Consider the following 16,657-nt stretch of genomic DNA (forward strand, 5'->3'; position numbering starts at 1 on the left):
CCAGTATTTTCTAAACAAAAAGAAAGGGTATCGCAAAAAAAACACGAATCTTTAGGTACCACGAAAAGAAAGCTGTCAACGTAATCCATCACCAAAACCTCGCAGTGTCCATAACATAATTCACAACATAAAAGCCCTAACAAAACATCACAACGTGTATAAAGGGAATACTTGATATTTAGCTACCTCCCCCACTCCTCCGAGGTCTCCTCCGTGAAACTTCAGTAAGCAGAATTAATTTTCTTATTAGAGTGTCCCGCTTTCCTAGTCCATTCTTCGTCCAACAATCTCGCTCGAGTCCTAAATAATTTAACGTCCCATCTCATCAGTCGGTCGTGGAGCATCGTGCCCTCGCATCTCGGTTGTCCTGAACGGGCGGTTCGCTCACCAGAAATTCAACACCTCGCTCGCAGGGGTGAAGAATTCCCGTTTCGTCGGACCTCTGTCTCCGATACCGTCGCGTGGGTACGTGCCCGAACGCGTTCGAGCGTGAAACACCGCGCTGGAGTGAACGGTACGAAGAAGAGGAAGAAGAAAAAAGTAGTGGAAAGGTCGAGGGGCGAAAGAACGGAGGGAGTGGAAGCTCGCGTTTCGACGGTTTCGCCGTTAACGTCCGCGGCCAGTATTTAATCCTTAAGTAATTAACGGGATCGATTCGCGTCGGAGTCCGATACGGGGCCAAATGCCGTGATGTCTGGTGGTCTTCGATAAATTCCATGCATCCACTTGCCTACGTAGCTAACGTGCATGCCACGCAGGTAGTATACGTGGCGAAGTGGCACGATGCCGGGACTTGCGCCCTTGTTACGCTCCCACGACACGTACACTTGCGATGTAACGGTAACTACAGTTAGTACGTGCTAAGTGTGCACGGCTAGGGATTGCCCTATTGGCAGCTCTACGTATTCTGCTCTCTGGATTACACATACGTGGATAAACACGCCTCCGTACGTTGTCGCGCGACGCGTTACGCTGACTTTTTCCCGTACGCCGATCCACACCCCGCTCACCACCCCATAACCCTCGCGTCACGCGATGCGCGTTCTCCGCGCGAATCGCCTCTGACACCAACTGATGGTTTACACGTCGTTTAAATACGGGGTGGCTTGTAAACGCGTGTCAATATTTCTGGGGTAAGTGTGTTCGGTGATAATAGAGTTTGTATTTGTCGCATAGTTTGTTGTATTGGTTTTAGAGAAGTTGATGTTCGTTTAGATGTTGGAAATTGGATTAAATTGTACAAATAATTAATAACGTTTGTGAAATTCAATGTGGATCAAATTGACGCTTCCTGTAAACTTGCGAATGTAGGTAAAGTGTCATACGGACGTTTTGTGTTGCATAGTTTTTAGATTTTGGGTGATAAAAGAAAATTTACGGAGAGTTTGATTTATAAATAGATATATGTTAGTATATTCTTAATTTTATCTAACCCTTATAAATATTATTATAATAATATTTATTGATATGAATTGCACCAAATTTTAGACTTAGTAATCTATTCTAGCAAATTTAGTACTGTTATAAAATAGTCGATACACCACTATACACATTTCGACAGAAAGATTTGTTCCTGGAAGCATTGATACGTATTTATGTATCACTCTGTATGTTGAAGTTTCATCATGATACATATGAAATATGGAATGTCACGTTATCTTGAACAATGTATTAATTAATTAATGAAAGGATTCAAAGCTCTGAAGGTAGATAATACTCACGAAATTAAGAATAACAGTACTAGTAAATGTGGGTTTAATAGTTGATATTTTTTAGTCCTAGTTCGGTGAAGTAAGTTATTTCGACTTTAAGCGATTTTTATGTATTCTGGCCTGACAGTGAACGTGTTAATCGGAAGCTCTACGTCGCATCGACTGCAAGGTCATTAGCGATAGCTAATGTGTTGTATTCTCGATCTTGATATGATTGATTATGTCGTTAGACTATATAGTTTGCATATACGGTTAGATCATATCGTGGAGCTTTTTTCAGATAATGTAATCTATTGTCAATATATTCCTTAACCGCAATTTAGGTGCATGCGAAATGTAAGGTGCATAAATTTAAATTTCTTTGCATTTTGTATATCGTGTATAGATATAAACTAGAATTTATTGATGTATCCGTGATGCATTGCCAATAGAGAAAAGAGTTTGTTTTCCTAAATTGATAATTACGCCTCATTCAAAAATAGCATAGTGCAATTTTTAATATTCTCCTTCTTACTTTTTCCTTTCAATTTAATTTGAAGAAAGACAGATAATTAAATATTTTAAGATATGTTGTGAGTATTAGTGTGTTCGTCTTATTCATGTCATCCTGTATTTTTCATTAAATTTATTTTTAATGTGTATTAACATGCACTGATACTAAATTTTTTTATTTACTGCGACAACTTAAAGTGTTATAACTTCTTCAATTATAGAGTGAACCTTTTTATTAACTATTATGTGATCACATATATTATCATGTACCCATATATTTCATAAAAAAAAGAGTTAACTTTTCTTTGTCTTTCGAGAAGAGAACATTTATTTCTTTTTTGAATAATTTACGATTCATTATATCTTACAAAAATATATAATGTAAATTTATATGTACGTCTATTATAAAAATAAATCAAATTCTTGTCATAGTTCCATTTTTAAACACCTTTACTGTTACTACATTGTATAACAATATTTTTGCGGTTTCTCTAGATAGCAACTAGCATACGAGCGTATTTTCAAGTTTCTAAACCGTATTATATTTCTACAACGACAGCAGCAAAACATTATCACGTAACGATGGATTATTAATTCAAAATGAACAGCCTTGAATTGGTCAAGTACTTTTGCAATCACATACGTCATCAAATACATTCGCGGAAGCTAAATTTCAGTCTTGTTATACGGCTTTCATACGCGCTGACATACCACCATTGATAGCAGACAGTCATTAACGTCAAGACATGTGATTTTGATCAAAGCGATTCGTTCATGTGACGTTGCCATTGATCTGTGTATATGTGAATGCAAAATTGTATTCATCTTTACCCTAGGAACGATAATTAGTGAAACTGACTGTCAACCGATATTAATTGTTAATATATTTCATTATAATAAAACGAATTGGTCAATGTTTCTTTCTACAGAATTTATAATAAATTTGAACTTTTTTTGTACTAAATTATTATGTAAATTATTCATCATATTTTATGGCTATTCCAATTTTATAGATACTGAAAATTATACCGAAATATGTATTTCGAACTTAATTAAATGCATATACAAAGTATAGAAGCATTTTCTTGATAATGCTACACTAAAACACTCCCAGGACATAAAGAATTAAATAATATTAATCATTAATCACTTAGAAATAAAGAATATATTACTTATGGCAAAGGAAACAACAGAGTTACCTTCACGTAAATAACATATTTAATATACGAATAAAATGTCCCAATTCCTCTGTAAAATACTAACAAAAGAAGGATATTATTTTTCTGCAATTTATATTAATTTCGATTTACTCAGTAATTCTCAAACATTATACCTACTCCTCCAAAAACAATACAATATCTCTAAACGCAATTATCATTAACAAAAGCGTATTTTCTATTTGAAAATTTTATACAACGAAAAAAGATAGCCTAAGTAAATATCGACAAAACGCACTTGGTTTACACTAAGCGTCAATTGAAGGCTCGCGAGGGACGACTATTCGAGCTATTCCGTGTACCGCATAGCGTTTTCGCGCTTTTCGAAATCCTGCTTCTGGAACTTCCGAGCCGTTCTTGTCTATTCGATAAGAGCGGATTCGAAACTGAACGAGCCAACGCGCAGCTACAGGGCGTACCTATAACAACGGTTTCATTGTAATCCCGGCGCAGTTGGTACGTGCTAAGTACGCGCAGTTAAGGGCTCGCGATCGCGACGCACAGCCGCCATCGCGGTGACACGGTTCGCTCGAGGAACGTGGGGGATCTAGATGGGTACATAGGTATTTACACGCGTATTTCCCCCGACCGACTCAAATCATTTTTTTCTCGCGACGGAACGGTTTTCCCATCGAACGGTTTCATCGTCGCTCATCGGAGCACGAGAAGAGCCGGTTGGGTTAGGTATCGTAGTCGACGAGCACGCGCAGGATGGATCACATCCGATACAGACCACTTACACGACGCAACGTGATACCATTTTCGAAACGGTACGCAAACGTTACCAGTACGATGTAGGAGGTTTCACTGGAACGAACAAAGATCCTGGCAGTAACGTAGCTTGAGGTAGCTAGCGGTGCTACGAGGTCCTGGCCCCATGCCAAGATTTTTTTCCGCGGCTTTGTTAAGCCGGGGCCGGCGAGTTATAAATTTTTAATTGAGCTGTTACGTTTCGTCAGGGCTCCCGGTAAATATTTATTAGCTGGTAATTACCGAGAGATAATTATTCGGCCGCTGGTTGGCCGGGTTTCGAGCGGCGCGGCGACGGCGTCGGCGTCGGCGACGGCGACGGCGCGAAAATCACCGGTCACCGGCGCTAATCTAGAAAACTCGATATCGCCGGTTAACGGGAGAACAATTAATTCCACCGGTCGATCGTCATTATCCACCTTAGACGACCGATACACGCGTATCGTGATTTCGATACGGGTCACGCTGGCCAGCGGTGATCTGCCGGCCAGCGCTTGGCACCCTCGCCGCGCACCCGCAAAGAAGTTAGCACTCGTTTTACGGCCGACGAAATTGGAGCAGAGAATTGCGGTAGTTTCGCGGGCGAAAGTATCCGGGCCGGTGTACGTATGAAGTAAAATGGAAATAAAATTTCGACGAAGTCGAAGTGAAGGCAGAAGGTCGCATATCAAGATAAACAAATGTGTGTGTGTCTGTTTGTGTGTATTTGTGCGTGTGCGCGCGCGTGTGTGTCTAGGAAACTCGAGGTTTATTTAGTAACCTTCCGTCCTGCGGCAGCATGTCGACGGAAATTCTCGTCACATCGCAAACACGACGTTCATAGAAGTAGCCCGTGAAGTTAATTCGACAACTTTATGGACACAACGATCGGAGCGTATCCTAAATAACGTTCAAACATACGAGAACAACTCGCACCAAGATAAAACTTGCAGGAATCCCTCTTGCAGACGGTTCCCGCTGTAAACAGAGCGGTTCTTCTGACTAATCAAATTTCGAACTTCCGTTGCCGGATCAATAACGGCGTCGAAATATTATCTAATGCACGGCTCGCTTCGCGCGAATACAATAATTTGATTGATGGGCATAAAGCGGTTTAAAACACCGTGAATCCGAGGAAGGACGGCGAGTAGCGCTCGCTCGTGCTCGCACGCGCCTCCGACGTTTTAATCGGGAACCTAGCTTCAGCGGTGTACAGTGTCGGACAAAAGAAAGTTTAAAATTGGCATTTGCGTGTATAGGCTAGCGGTGGAACAACAACTTGATCGTTATAGTTCGATAATGATCGATTGCTTTGGCATTTTCTGGAATGGTTAATGGAAACGATGGATTCCCTTGGACGTTGCTTTCTTCGTGACGTGTTCACGTGGAAATTGTTTGGAAATTAATGGAAGTAAGAATGTTGTTGAGAGAAAAGGTTGTCGAACGACAATGTTGGTGGATAATTGGTGGACGTTTATTTGTTTGGTAGTGATGTAGAGAGTGATACGAAATTTAGGGATGAGATACAAATAAATGGGGTGAGATTGAATTGTAACTGGAAGGAAGAAATTTCAATGAACCTGATAATTTGTGTGCGGTTATAAGAGAGAAATAGAGAATGGCAAACAATATGTAAGTGGAACATTTAATTATGTGTACGTCTCCTCAGTATCAAATGGTAATTGATGTTTAAATTTTAAATAACGTAACATGTCTCATGGAATTCTTGTATAGGTCACTCTTCATATTTTTTAAAATAATTTTCGGATTATACTGGAAGACGAAAATAAATCGTTTGGCTTGAAGTATACAATGGAAAAAAGTAAGTTCAAAATGTTCAATATACTAATAATAATACTGTGAGATAATAAAGATATGTCACTTATGCTGTTTGGTAGTATTTTTATTAATTATGAAATGTTAGACATTTAACGGTTAGAATGAAACGGATTCACATTGAAAAAGAATTGGAAACAGATGTGTAAATTAAATTATGGGAGATAAAAGAATGTTTAATGAATATAAAAATTACCACTCGGTGAATAATTTAAATATAATTGGCAAATTAAAAAACGGAGAACAATGACAAAAAATGTTATCTTGATAATATAGATGAAAGGATGTCGAAAAAATGTCAGCAAATACAGATTAAAAAATTATATATTGCGAAAAAGTATTATTCTCTATTATAAAAAAATGTTAAATCTCTGTTTGCCATGTCATTCGCAAACAAGCCATTGTTGTTTTGGAAAGGTGATGTATGGCTTGATAAATCAAAATTCGAACAAATAAAATAACGAAAAAAAAAAACAGTTTCGTATAAATCATCTGATCGTTTTAATAAACACAAAATTCAATCAACCCTTAAACACGGTGGCAGCTCGATAATGCTGCGGGGCTCTTTCCCTAGGAAAGGTGTTGGAAATTTGGTTGAAATTTCGCTAGAAAAGTTTATCTTCCAACAGGATAACGATCCCGGGCACACTTCAAAACTTGCATCCTCATTTTTTGTCGAGAAAAAGTTGTAAAAACCGAGCAGCCAGCTTAATCTCCAGACCTCAATCCCATCGAGAATCTCTACGCTATTTAAGATTAACATATTCCTTTAAATTCCTCCATTAACTAGGACTCATCGAAAACTACTATAGAAAAAGTGATATATGTTTTGCCAATAAATGCATTCTAAAAGTTAAACGATGAGACGTCAGAGAATCTACGAGCCTCAATAAACACGAAACAAAAGCACTTAAAATATTCGTTAAAAAATGCAGCAAATCTGCTCAAATGATTATAATTAAATTCACATTGATACACCTACTTTTCCTCATTTCTTTTATCAGATTCTTATTTCTACACCCAAGCTTTCTACCTCCCCATACATTTACGGAAAGCTCTTCACTGCACAACGAATTTGATGCATTTGTCACAAATAAGATTGCACAGAACATGAAATAGAGAAACATTCGTAAGAATATAAGAGTATCATGATTTCATTTTCAAACCATTAAGAAGAATCAAAAGAAGAAATTAGTTTCTACCTAACCCTTGTCTCTATACATTGGTAACTTTCTATTTCGCATAAAGATGCGTTGTCTACCGTCTTCCCTCAAACTACGTCGCTGATTTACAGTCTTTTCGTATCACTCTTCCTTTAAACGTCCCTGCATATACCTGCCACTTCGTATAGTTAAAATATCGACAGGAGCGGCACTGGGTACCGGTAAAATTGATCTCAGACCGTACCCGGAATGATAGTGCAAAGCCATAAATCTGTTTGTGTAAACCGGTACCTGATTTGTTGGCGGGTGTCGCGGTATGGGTGAGCGTGGCCGCTGCGGTCAGCTTAGGCGGTTCTATCTTCTGCGGCACGCTGTGGGCCGGTATGGGGCCCGGGTTCGTCATGGTGGTCATCGTCGTGGGCATCATCAGTGTCGACATAGTCAGCATCTTCGCCGCGTTCCGGTTTCGCCGTGGCGAACTCTCTTTTCCGGCAGGTCCGGTCACGTGACCCGTGAAGGGATCAGTCTTCCGCGGCGGCGGCACCGAAAGCGGGTAGTTCTCGCGACGTTACACACGCCGGCCTTTCGTTCAATCGACGACGGGGGAAAAAACGTCAGACAGGTGAGACGGTCGCGTGATTGAAAACGTGCTGGTTGCACGCGCCCCTGGGATCGATGCTGCGAGAGCGATCGCGGCCTACCGTGGATCAATCGGTGACGCTAAATGTCTCGTGAACATCGCATCACTCGGACAGTTATATATGTACGTGTGTATATTTGTTCAATCGAGTCGTTTGAAGGCGGCTGTCCCTGGATCCAGAATCGAACAGCTACTGCATATCGCGATTCCGCTTTATCGCGACGTCTGCAAGATCGCGGTGAGTCTCTTCCCTCGCGTCATAACCTTACATCGTCGCGCGACTGGGTTCTCGCTGCTTGATGTCCTCGGGCATTTGCCTTCTGCCAGAGATCTCTATTTCTTTCTGTCCCTCCGCGTGTCTGTCTTTCACTCACAAAAGTTTAAACTTTCCCTCGTACCCCGTACGGCGTTGCACTGCTTACCTTCGAACAATCTCTATCGTCACGAGTTCGACCTCGAGTCAACCATCACAATCCCGACGAACGATTCAAACGAAATCTCTCTCCTCAAAACGCTTGTTACTCACTGCGACGCGGTCGTACGCATCGAAACGATCCGCACGTGATCCCTGAGAACCCTCGACGATCCTCCAGTGAACCACAAAACAAAACTGCAACCCTTCTGTGCGCGGTATCTATCCGTGTCACTCACAAAATTCTTTCGTTCCTCGCCACGTCTCGAATTAATTCGACTCGTTCTTCCCGGACACTTGCACTTTCCGTTCGCGACGATGCTGCCTTGTCTTCTCGTCCCGTCCGTTCGAAAATGTCAACACGATCGCAGAGTGGCGTGCGAGCGCACGCGGCCCTTGCGTGCGGCGCGTCTAGACGGAACAACGGCGCAGTTCTACGACGCGGCGAATAAACCAAACGGTAACTCTTCCGTTGCCTTTTTTTTCTCTCGGACGCACTTCTCAATCAGTTTCGCGGCGAGGGAACCTCATCGAGCAACTAAGTTGCTGGTCACGAAGTATAGACGGTTTGTCACTTGACGCAACCCTACGCACACACACAGCTGTTTTCGGCGTGCGGTGCGAGAGAAAAAGGGTTGACTGGTGTGGCAACGGCGACGGCAAACGTTGACGACGACTAGAACGACGACGACGACGTTCTCTACGCTCTCCACGCTGCGCGCGTTACGTCACGTCCGGCCGAGCGTAGAGTCGGAACTCGTCTGGCGGGGAGAGCGCGAAGGGATGCCTGCGTTTGCCTGCCTGCCAGCCTGCCAACCCTGGACGCCCGCCGTCGCGACGCCCAGAGGCGCCGGCGTTCCCGAGCGTCCGCGGAATCGCACGAGTTAAGACGCGAGCCAGTAGTCGCTCGCTCGCCGCCAAGCCGAAAGGGTTGCTCGATGCGCTTGGGCGGCCTATGCATTTCTATGCACGAACCTTCGAACTATTTCGAGATCACTTCTGCTTGTATCTTTTTTATTCTTTACACTGATTATTTTTAGTTTTACCGTTCTTTCCTCGATTTTTCATTATTGAAATCTGTGGATGATTCTTTTTCTTCTGCTTTTTCTGCTTTTTCTTCTGGTTCTATGGGCTTCGTCAAGCTTCGATGTGGAATTGTGGTTCATTTTAATGTTCCTGGGCGGTATATGGACTTTTATGCATGAATTTTTTAACTATTTCGAGAGCATTTTTGCCTGTAATTTTTTACTTTATTAGATTGATTACTTTTAGCTTCAATCCTTTATTGGTTATTGTAATTTGTGTGATAAAAGTCTTTTTTCGTCTTCTTTTTCTGCTTCTTCTTCTGCTTTTATGGATTTCGTTGAGTTTAAGCGTGTAATTGTGGTTTATATTAATGTTACTGGGGGGATTATGGATTTTTATGCATATACATTTAAACTTTTGAAATTAATTTTTCTTAACTTGTTTTCTCAATCACTGCACTGATTATTTTTAGTTTTACTCTTTTTTTGGTATTTTGGTTATTGAAAGCTGTGCGATGAAAGTTCTTTCTTTTTCTTTCTGCTTTTATAGATATGATCGAGTTTCATAATTGTGGTTCATTTTTATGTTAGGTGATAGTTTGCAGTCTCTAATTTTATTAGTTTTGTTTGGAAGATTTGTATATATATTTTTGGTTGAATTAGAATTTACGAAAGTATGACTCATGAATTAGTTTGCTTATTACTGAAATTTTAATAATTTCTGTGATTATTATAGTTAATTTAGTACCAAATTTAAGTCTATATCTAAACCTTTTGTATGTAGACTTTGCCTGCAGCATTTACATCGAAGAGGTGGGAAGACATTTGTCAATGTGAGATTTAACTTTTTAAAATATTAATGTTCTTATATTATAGTTAATCAAATAATTACTAGGTCACTAATTTAATCAGTGGCATCTATGATACTAAATATACCACTTTTATATATTTAAATATATATTTAAGGGAGGATAATATAACTTTAATACGTGAAACGAAGAAATATGTTAAGCACTTTAAAACACGAGAATATTTCCTTAAAATATTTGTAAGATCATATAAGTTTCAAAATTAATTAATGTAATTTCAGAAAGGAAAACAAATTACTGAAAATATATAAAAGATTTATCTATTAAACGTGGCACTACGTTATACTTCAAATAATTCTGTATACATTAGACATCAATAAGGTAAACTATATGAGGTAATTAAAGACAGATTAGTAATTACGCCATTGTATACAATGGTACAATATATTAATTTAAGCAGTTAATAAATTATTATATTATAAATAGATAAATATGCAAGACCTATTATTATTATTAATATTAGTATTACTAATAGTACCGAAAAATATTATTGGTGTCATTTTCATTCAATTTAAAGTTTGAAAAATATAAAATAATGAACTACCATATTTATTTGTATTATATTGTTTGTACTATTATTCAATTAGTAAATGTTTTCACAGTGAACCTCAAATTACCGTTGACATATTGATTCATTGCTAATTGATATGCTATTTAATTGATTCAGAACAATTCACGTTAATGTATAAATACTTTACGTACATTTATATTTTATTTCAATTTATTTAAATTTGCAAAGAAATTTCGTACCTGAATAAAAGTAAAAAATTAAAAATACTCAACTATATATTAATATCAGGCAAATGACGGTTCCGATGAAGAAAATTACCACAAACCAGTTTAAAATATTTCATATAAATAATTTTACCTCGACATAACTGAATACGAAACATTTTTTATAAATTTCTCTCTCTTAGAATACAGATTTCTTGATAAATTGTAACGCAAAATGAACTCTAAAAATATGATTGAAAAATGAGAATAAATTGTTACTTACTTTGGACAAATTTCACTGAATGAATTCAAATTATATACAAATTATTATGATAAATAGTATAATACAAGATAAACAAATATTAAAATTAATAATAACTGTAACATAAGTGCTAGTAATATTAACAATGATAATGAGGGTAATGATAATACGATACTGACAGGGATTAACTAATAAATGAATGGACTATAGATTGCAAGTAATTTAATAATTAGGACACTTTAAGCATTCTGGTACCCTTTCCTTTCGATAGAGACTGATTGCGATATTCGGGTAATGGGATATGATTACTGCGTTTAGACAACCCCTTCATCATTTAAGCTTGTCTCGGTAGTTGCAGTTTTGCCTAATTGATTTAAGAACGACAACTGGCGTACATAGATGTATCACCATTTGGAACTGTTGTGGATTTATTGTTCGTCCCATAAATTCTTGCACTTGTTCGTGCAGCTTCCTCCCAAAAAATTTATTTTATATATATATATTTTATATAAATATACAGATGTGGATGTAGACTTATCAAACACTCATTGAACAGAATTGAATACTCGACAATATATTAAATTGTTCATAAAGTGTGCAACGTAACTTATACGAAACAGCAATGCATTTCTACACATACAAAAAAAAGTAATTGATTCGATTTATGGATCGTTATTCATTGAAATATGATCATTTTGTTTTAACAAATATTTAAAGTACAAGAGTCTGAAATAACAGAAAAGACTGGATTATGTAGTACTATATTGGTTAATACTTTTTCGTATATTTTTGTACGTTGAAAACGAACACGAAAATGAAGTGTGTAATTATTACAAACCTAATTACATTTAAGACACATATTACAACAAACCAAAGGAAATACAGTAATTAAGAACACGCAAAGGTAGACTTATCACTGATATCAAATTTCACGTAATATGCTATATTAAATAAGAATTTAATTACAAATATTAAATTTTTCTATTTCAAAGAATTCTTCTAAGATAGCACAGAGTTTTCAGCAAATACTTAACGTTAGATATTCCTCATTTTCATCGTTATACACTTAATCGTATAAAATACAATATTTCGAAAGTTCCCCTTCATCGGTGACTAACCGAAAGCATTTCATCAGAAAACATATTTTGGCTACTTGATTCGTTCGGCTGAATGTGACAACGCTAAGGAATGTCTTAAAATGCAAAAGAACCCGATTGCCGGGATACAGGCCAGAGGAATGCATCCGTCAATTTTCACTCGCCGCGATTCCGCGAGTCGCCGTTGAAACGCGTCGTCCGTCTGCACTTCCTCGTATAATTCAATGTGCCGGTGAAACGTCGAGCGACAAAACCCGCTTGCCAATTTTTACCCCCTGCGACTCCGCATGCCATCTCCACGGGAAGGCTCGGTCGTCTGAATTTCTTCATATAATTCGGTATACTGCTGAAACGCATGACGGATGCTCGCACAATGGTAGCCGACTCGTCTGAACCGGACCTTAATCCATTGTTCCAGAAAATAAATTAGAAGAATTCGTATCTGCATACAGATCTATGGTCCGTCCATTCTCTACTTTGCTTATTTCACAATTCCAGAAAGTTTATACCGTAAAGACAACATATTGGTTTTTATCAGTTCTAGAGATATTATCACTTAAGAATAAACTGCAACCACGTTTTTCTTATATTTGAAATGGTGTTCACATTAAAAAGTTACCCCCTTACTTTTCTTAGGATTAACTTGTTAAGCACAATGATTTATTATGGACGTTTCTCTTTTAGATGTTTAGTATTCCTAGTCGGTTAACAACGATATCAATGTTGAATGTAAATATTCTGTATGTGCTATACTTTTAAAATATTCTACACGACGAAAGTATGTTTAAAGTTAATCGTTTGAGGAGCACAGTTATTTATTATCTATGACAGAGATCTTCGTTGTTTAAATAGTAATAATTCTTCGACGTTAATTTTGAAACTATGAATGGAACTTGTAAATGATATTTATGAATAATATACAAGCTTATAAACTAAAATTGACTTGGATGCACATGCTAAAACATGAAAGAAATGCTATCGTAGTATATGTACGAATGAACAATTTTATGGTACGATTTTCCATGAAAGTCTACTTTTGTCATTCTATTAATTGTAAAACAATTTAGTCAAACGATTTTGACTAATTCAGTGGTAGTGTAAGGATTACAATGATTTTTCTTATAATGACCACTTCATTTTTCAGATATTTATTCTATATACAACATTGCATAAAAATGTAATGTTGTTCAGTGAAAAGTGAGTGTGTTTAAATATCGATCGATACGTTTCTATACGAAACTTTTAGCCTACCAAGTGAGTTTCTACTTCGAAGGGATCTTGTTCGCTTACTGCTATCTGCTGTGCAAACGGTTCGCATTATGTCCTGGAAATATTCACTTCACTTGGAATACTCTACAGATATTTGAACTTTCGGCGATTGGCAGCGCTATTTTCATGTCTGATGGTTATCGACTACTGCTTCAGAGTGGTTATAAATGCGTCACAACCGAAAAAATATGTGCTTACGGCAGTTTATATACTTGTCGAATGAAGTACCAAAATTTCCGTGAAGATATACTAGTGCAAAAGTAGTTCAGCCATAAAATTTACAAGTTTTATAAGCTACTGAAAAGAATTGTAACAGTGCAGATTATTATGTTGCTTCTTATATATTCAGTGTAGTCTGTAGTAAACATTACAAATTTTATTTTTCAACGGAACATACTATTTCGTTTTCAAAATAGTTATGTTTGAATATTAATTAATCATAATTTATAATTGCGTTTGACTCACGATGGTTTTAAATTTATAATTGGCAGTAGAATTAAAAAACAGTGATTTAATCAGAAACTAATTTAAAATGATAAATAACATTTTTCTTTTCTTCTTTGCATGGGCTCCTATTGTTTGTTATTTGAACTTTTTTTCTACAGAACTTTCATCAATTTATTGATGACAATTTTTCGAAAAAAGTTTAAATAATATCTATTTATTCAAATTATGTTTACAAGTAAAATATGTTGTATACTGTTTCTGTAATGGTTTCATTCTTAAAAATATTATATATCGGTTGTTTTACAATTATATCATGTTATATATTAGAAATTAAGAACATAAACTTGTTTTCTTAGATATGTAAAACTGGATACACTTTTTTATGCATCTATGAAAAGGTAAGGTTAAATTTTTAATGATTTTGTGCTAAACAATTACGGTTATACTCAGATGCCGACAAATTAAAGCTTTATTATCCGATTCTCTTAACCGTACATGATGCACATGTTGCGAACGGACAAAACACATTGCATTTGGTATCTGAATAAATTCGTTATCATATACATACATGTCTATTAGGTATTATACGGTAGATAAGCTTTACGAATTTATATTGAAAACCATCAGCGTTAAGAGCAGTTGCATTAGTGCACAATATTCACACACATGAAAATGTTATCAGAATACTCAAACATCTACAATAGACGTAATATTAAATAGTGATCATGATACGTTCAGAAATTATAATTATACATTTAATAATAGCTATATAATATTAAACTATTACCAGTTTATAAATTTTTGGTGTGCCATATACATCTATTATTCAACGCTGTAATTATTAATACATTCAATAAATTTGTGTTCCACAAATTTACAATTACACTAATCATCGTAATGATTTTTGATAATATATAGTAACATTTAAAGCAGCACCAACAAAAAACATGTTTTTCAAGAATAACAAAGATAGGAAGAATAAAGAAAAGTGTACAACACTTACAACTATCATAAATTAGTATAAGAAATATTACTATTCAAATTCGATTTTCATACTCAATGTCCATATTTTTTACAATGGTTATTCTAACAGATACATCCGAAGCAGAAAATAAATCTTCTCATTTATTCATATTTTACTATCCGCGCATATTTGCAATATTCCATCAGTAGAAAAGAAATAATCGTTACGGACGTCTGGTCAACTTGAGCGCCACGTCTGACCCAATACCATGCGTATACTACTTATCCATTACGTGGCGCCGCTCGCTGGTGGCCGATCGAACTACGGTGATTGCAATGCTACTCCCTGTCTGAAGACTGTAAGGATTTCACCTCCGCTTTCGGTAACATTGATGCAGGGCAAGAAAGGGAGCCGTGGCGGATGTTTCCTAGAAAACCGCTGTGCAAAGCGCCGTCGCGACATTTCGGTTACGCGTACCTTTGAACATTCTAATTGAATTTGTCGCTTCATTGTAACGTCGCAACGATATTAATCCTTTCCAACTTGACAATATTTTCCATTTTAAATATTCATTATCATCAGACGAAATTAACGATGTTTTTTGCAACTGATACGAAGAAAAATATTGTTTGAATTAAAAGATATAGTTATTCTATTACAGTGTTTCGTGTGTTTATATGTTACACAGAATTTAGTATTGTATTTTGAATTTTATGATTTTTCCCTGTCGAATCGAATGGCGACAACCGAGTAAAATAAAACGTTAAGCGTAACAAATGCAACCGAATAACTCGTGCAATAACAACGTCGTAATTAACGCTTCATCCAGGTAAATCGAGACATGAGCTTTGCGTTAAGTTCGGCTAAAAGTTCGAAATACGAACGAAATGAGTAATGTCTCATGAATCGGCATTGAAAATTCGAATGACCTTTCGTTACAGGCATTTCACATTTTATTTCGTTCGATTGTGAATTGCACGGCGGATGTGGAATCCATTTGGACCTACAATAGAAACTTTGTATGGATGTAATGAAAATTTGCTTTAGAGCTGGGCAAGGCAGAAATTGTTCCGTGTTTGATCTTTTTCGTTATGGCCTGCGGAAAATTGAATATTTTAAAAGTATTATGAATATTACAAATTAATTTATTTTAAACGTAAACGATAACTGCGTTATGTGAATTTAAATAGACGTTTAAATAATTATTTAAGTGATTTTCATTTCAATAATCGTTTCAATAAAATTTCATGGTAATGATGTTTACTTTTACTTGGAATTGAGGATAATCTCACCTAGTATTAAAATTCTTCGAAATTGACATGAATAATATGTTTATATATAACTAAAATTATAATTTAACGTCCAAACATTTTGAAAGGATTATTGTCACAATTAATACGACCGGTATAAAATACCGGAAAATGATATTCACGTGTTTGTTGCATTGAAGACGGTGGACTTTCTTCTCTCTTCAATATCCTATTTAATTTAAATATTATGTTTACTGATATTTAAACGGGATATTGTTACATATGTTAATGTGTATATATTCAGTCTTCCATGTCGTTATTAATTTCAACGCCAAGCAGAAATAATATAGATTAAATACAATGAGCTTCGTATTTATAATTTGATAATAACGAAATTAAATGAGAATATGTAGCATGCTATTATACGATTAAATGAAAAGTAAATATTTCTCGTGCGATAATTTAAACGTGACTCTCACACTCATTGAACATGAGTTACAGCTAATTGTAAGGGGCATACAGAGGATCGCACCTGCGCCGACAGGTACGCGTTTGTTTT

At 36.5% G+C, this 16,657-nt stretch overlaps 1 protein-coding gene and 1 long non-coding RNA gene across 3 annotated transcripts in view; one reads left to right on the forward strand and one right to left on the reverse strand.

Moving 5' to 3' along the window:
* The window catches only part of LOC116433576 (cytotoxic granule associated RNA binding protein TIA1), a 715,860-nt gene that overhangs the window by 279,231 nt on the left and 419,972 nt on the right, over positions 1-16,657 (reverse strand). The window contains exon 1 of one of the 2 annotated variants that reach the window (XM_031991797.2): positions 7,441-8,989. The exons of the other annotated variant lie outside the window; for it this stretch is intronic. Within the exon in view, the coding sequence (XP_031847657.1) occupies positions 7,441-7,597 (157 nt within the window). The 5' untranslated portion in view covers positions 7,598-8,989. Of the gene's footprint in view, positions 1-7,440; positions 8,990-16,657 lie in introns of those variants that run through there. 2 annotated transcript variants of the gene reach the window in all.
* On the forward strand, positions 871-2,397 carry LOC143176585 (uncharacterized). The gene is made up of 3 exons (XR_013001118.1): positions 871-1,133; positions 1,562-1,706; positions 1,777-2,397. It is a non-coding gene; the product is annotated as an uncharacterized LOC143176585 (long non-coding RNA).

Source organism: Nomia melanderi, chromosome 2 (assembly GCF_051020985.1).
Source record: "Nomia melanderi isolate GNS246 chromosome 2, iyNomMela1, whole genome shotgun sequence".
NCBI lineage: Eukaryota > Metazoa > Arthropoda > Insecta > Hymenoptera > Halictidae > Nomia > Nomia melanderi.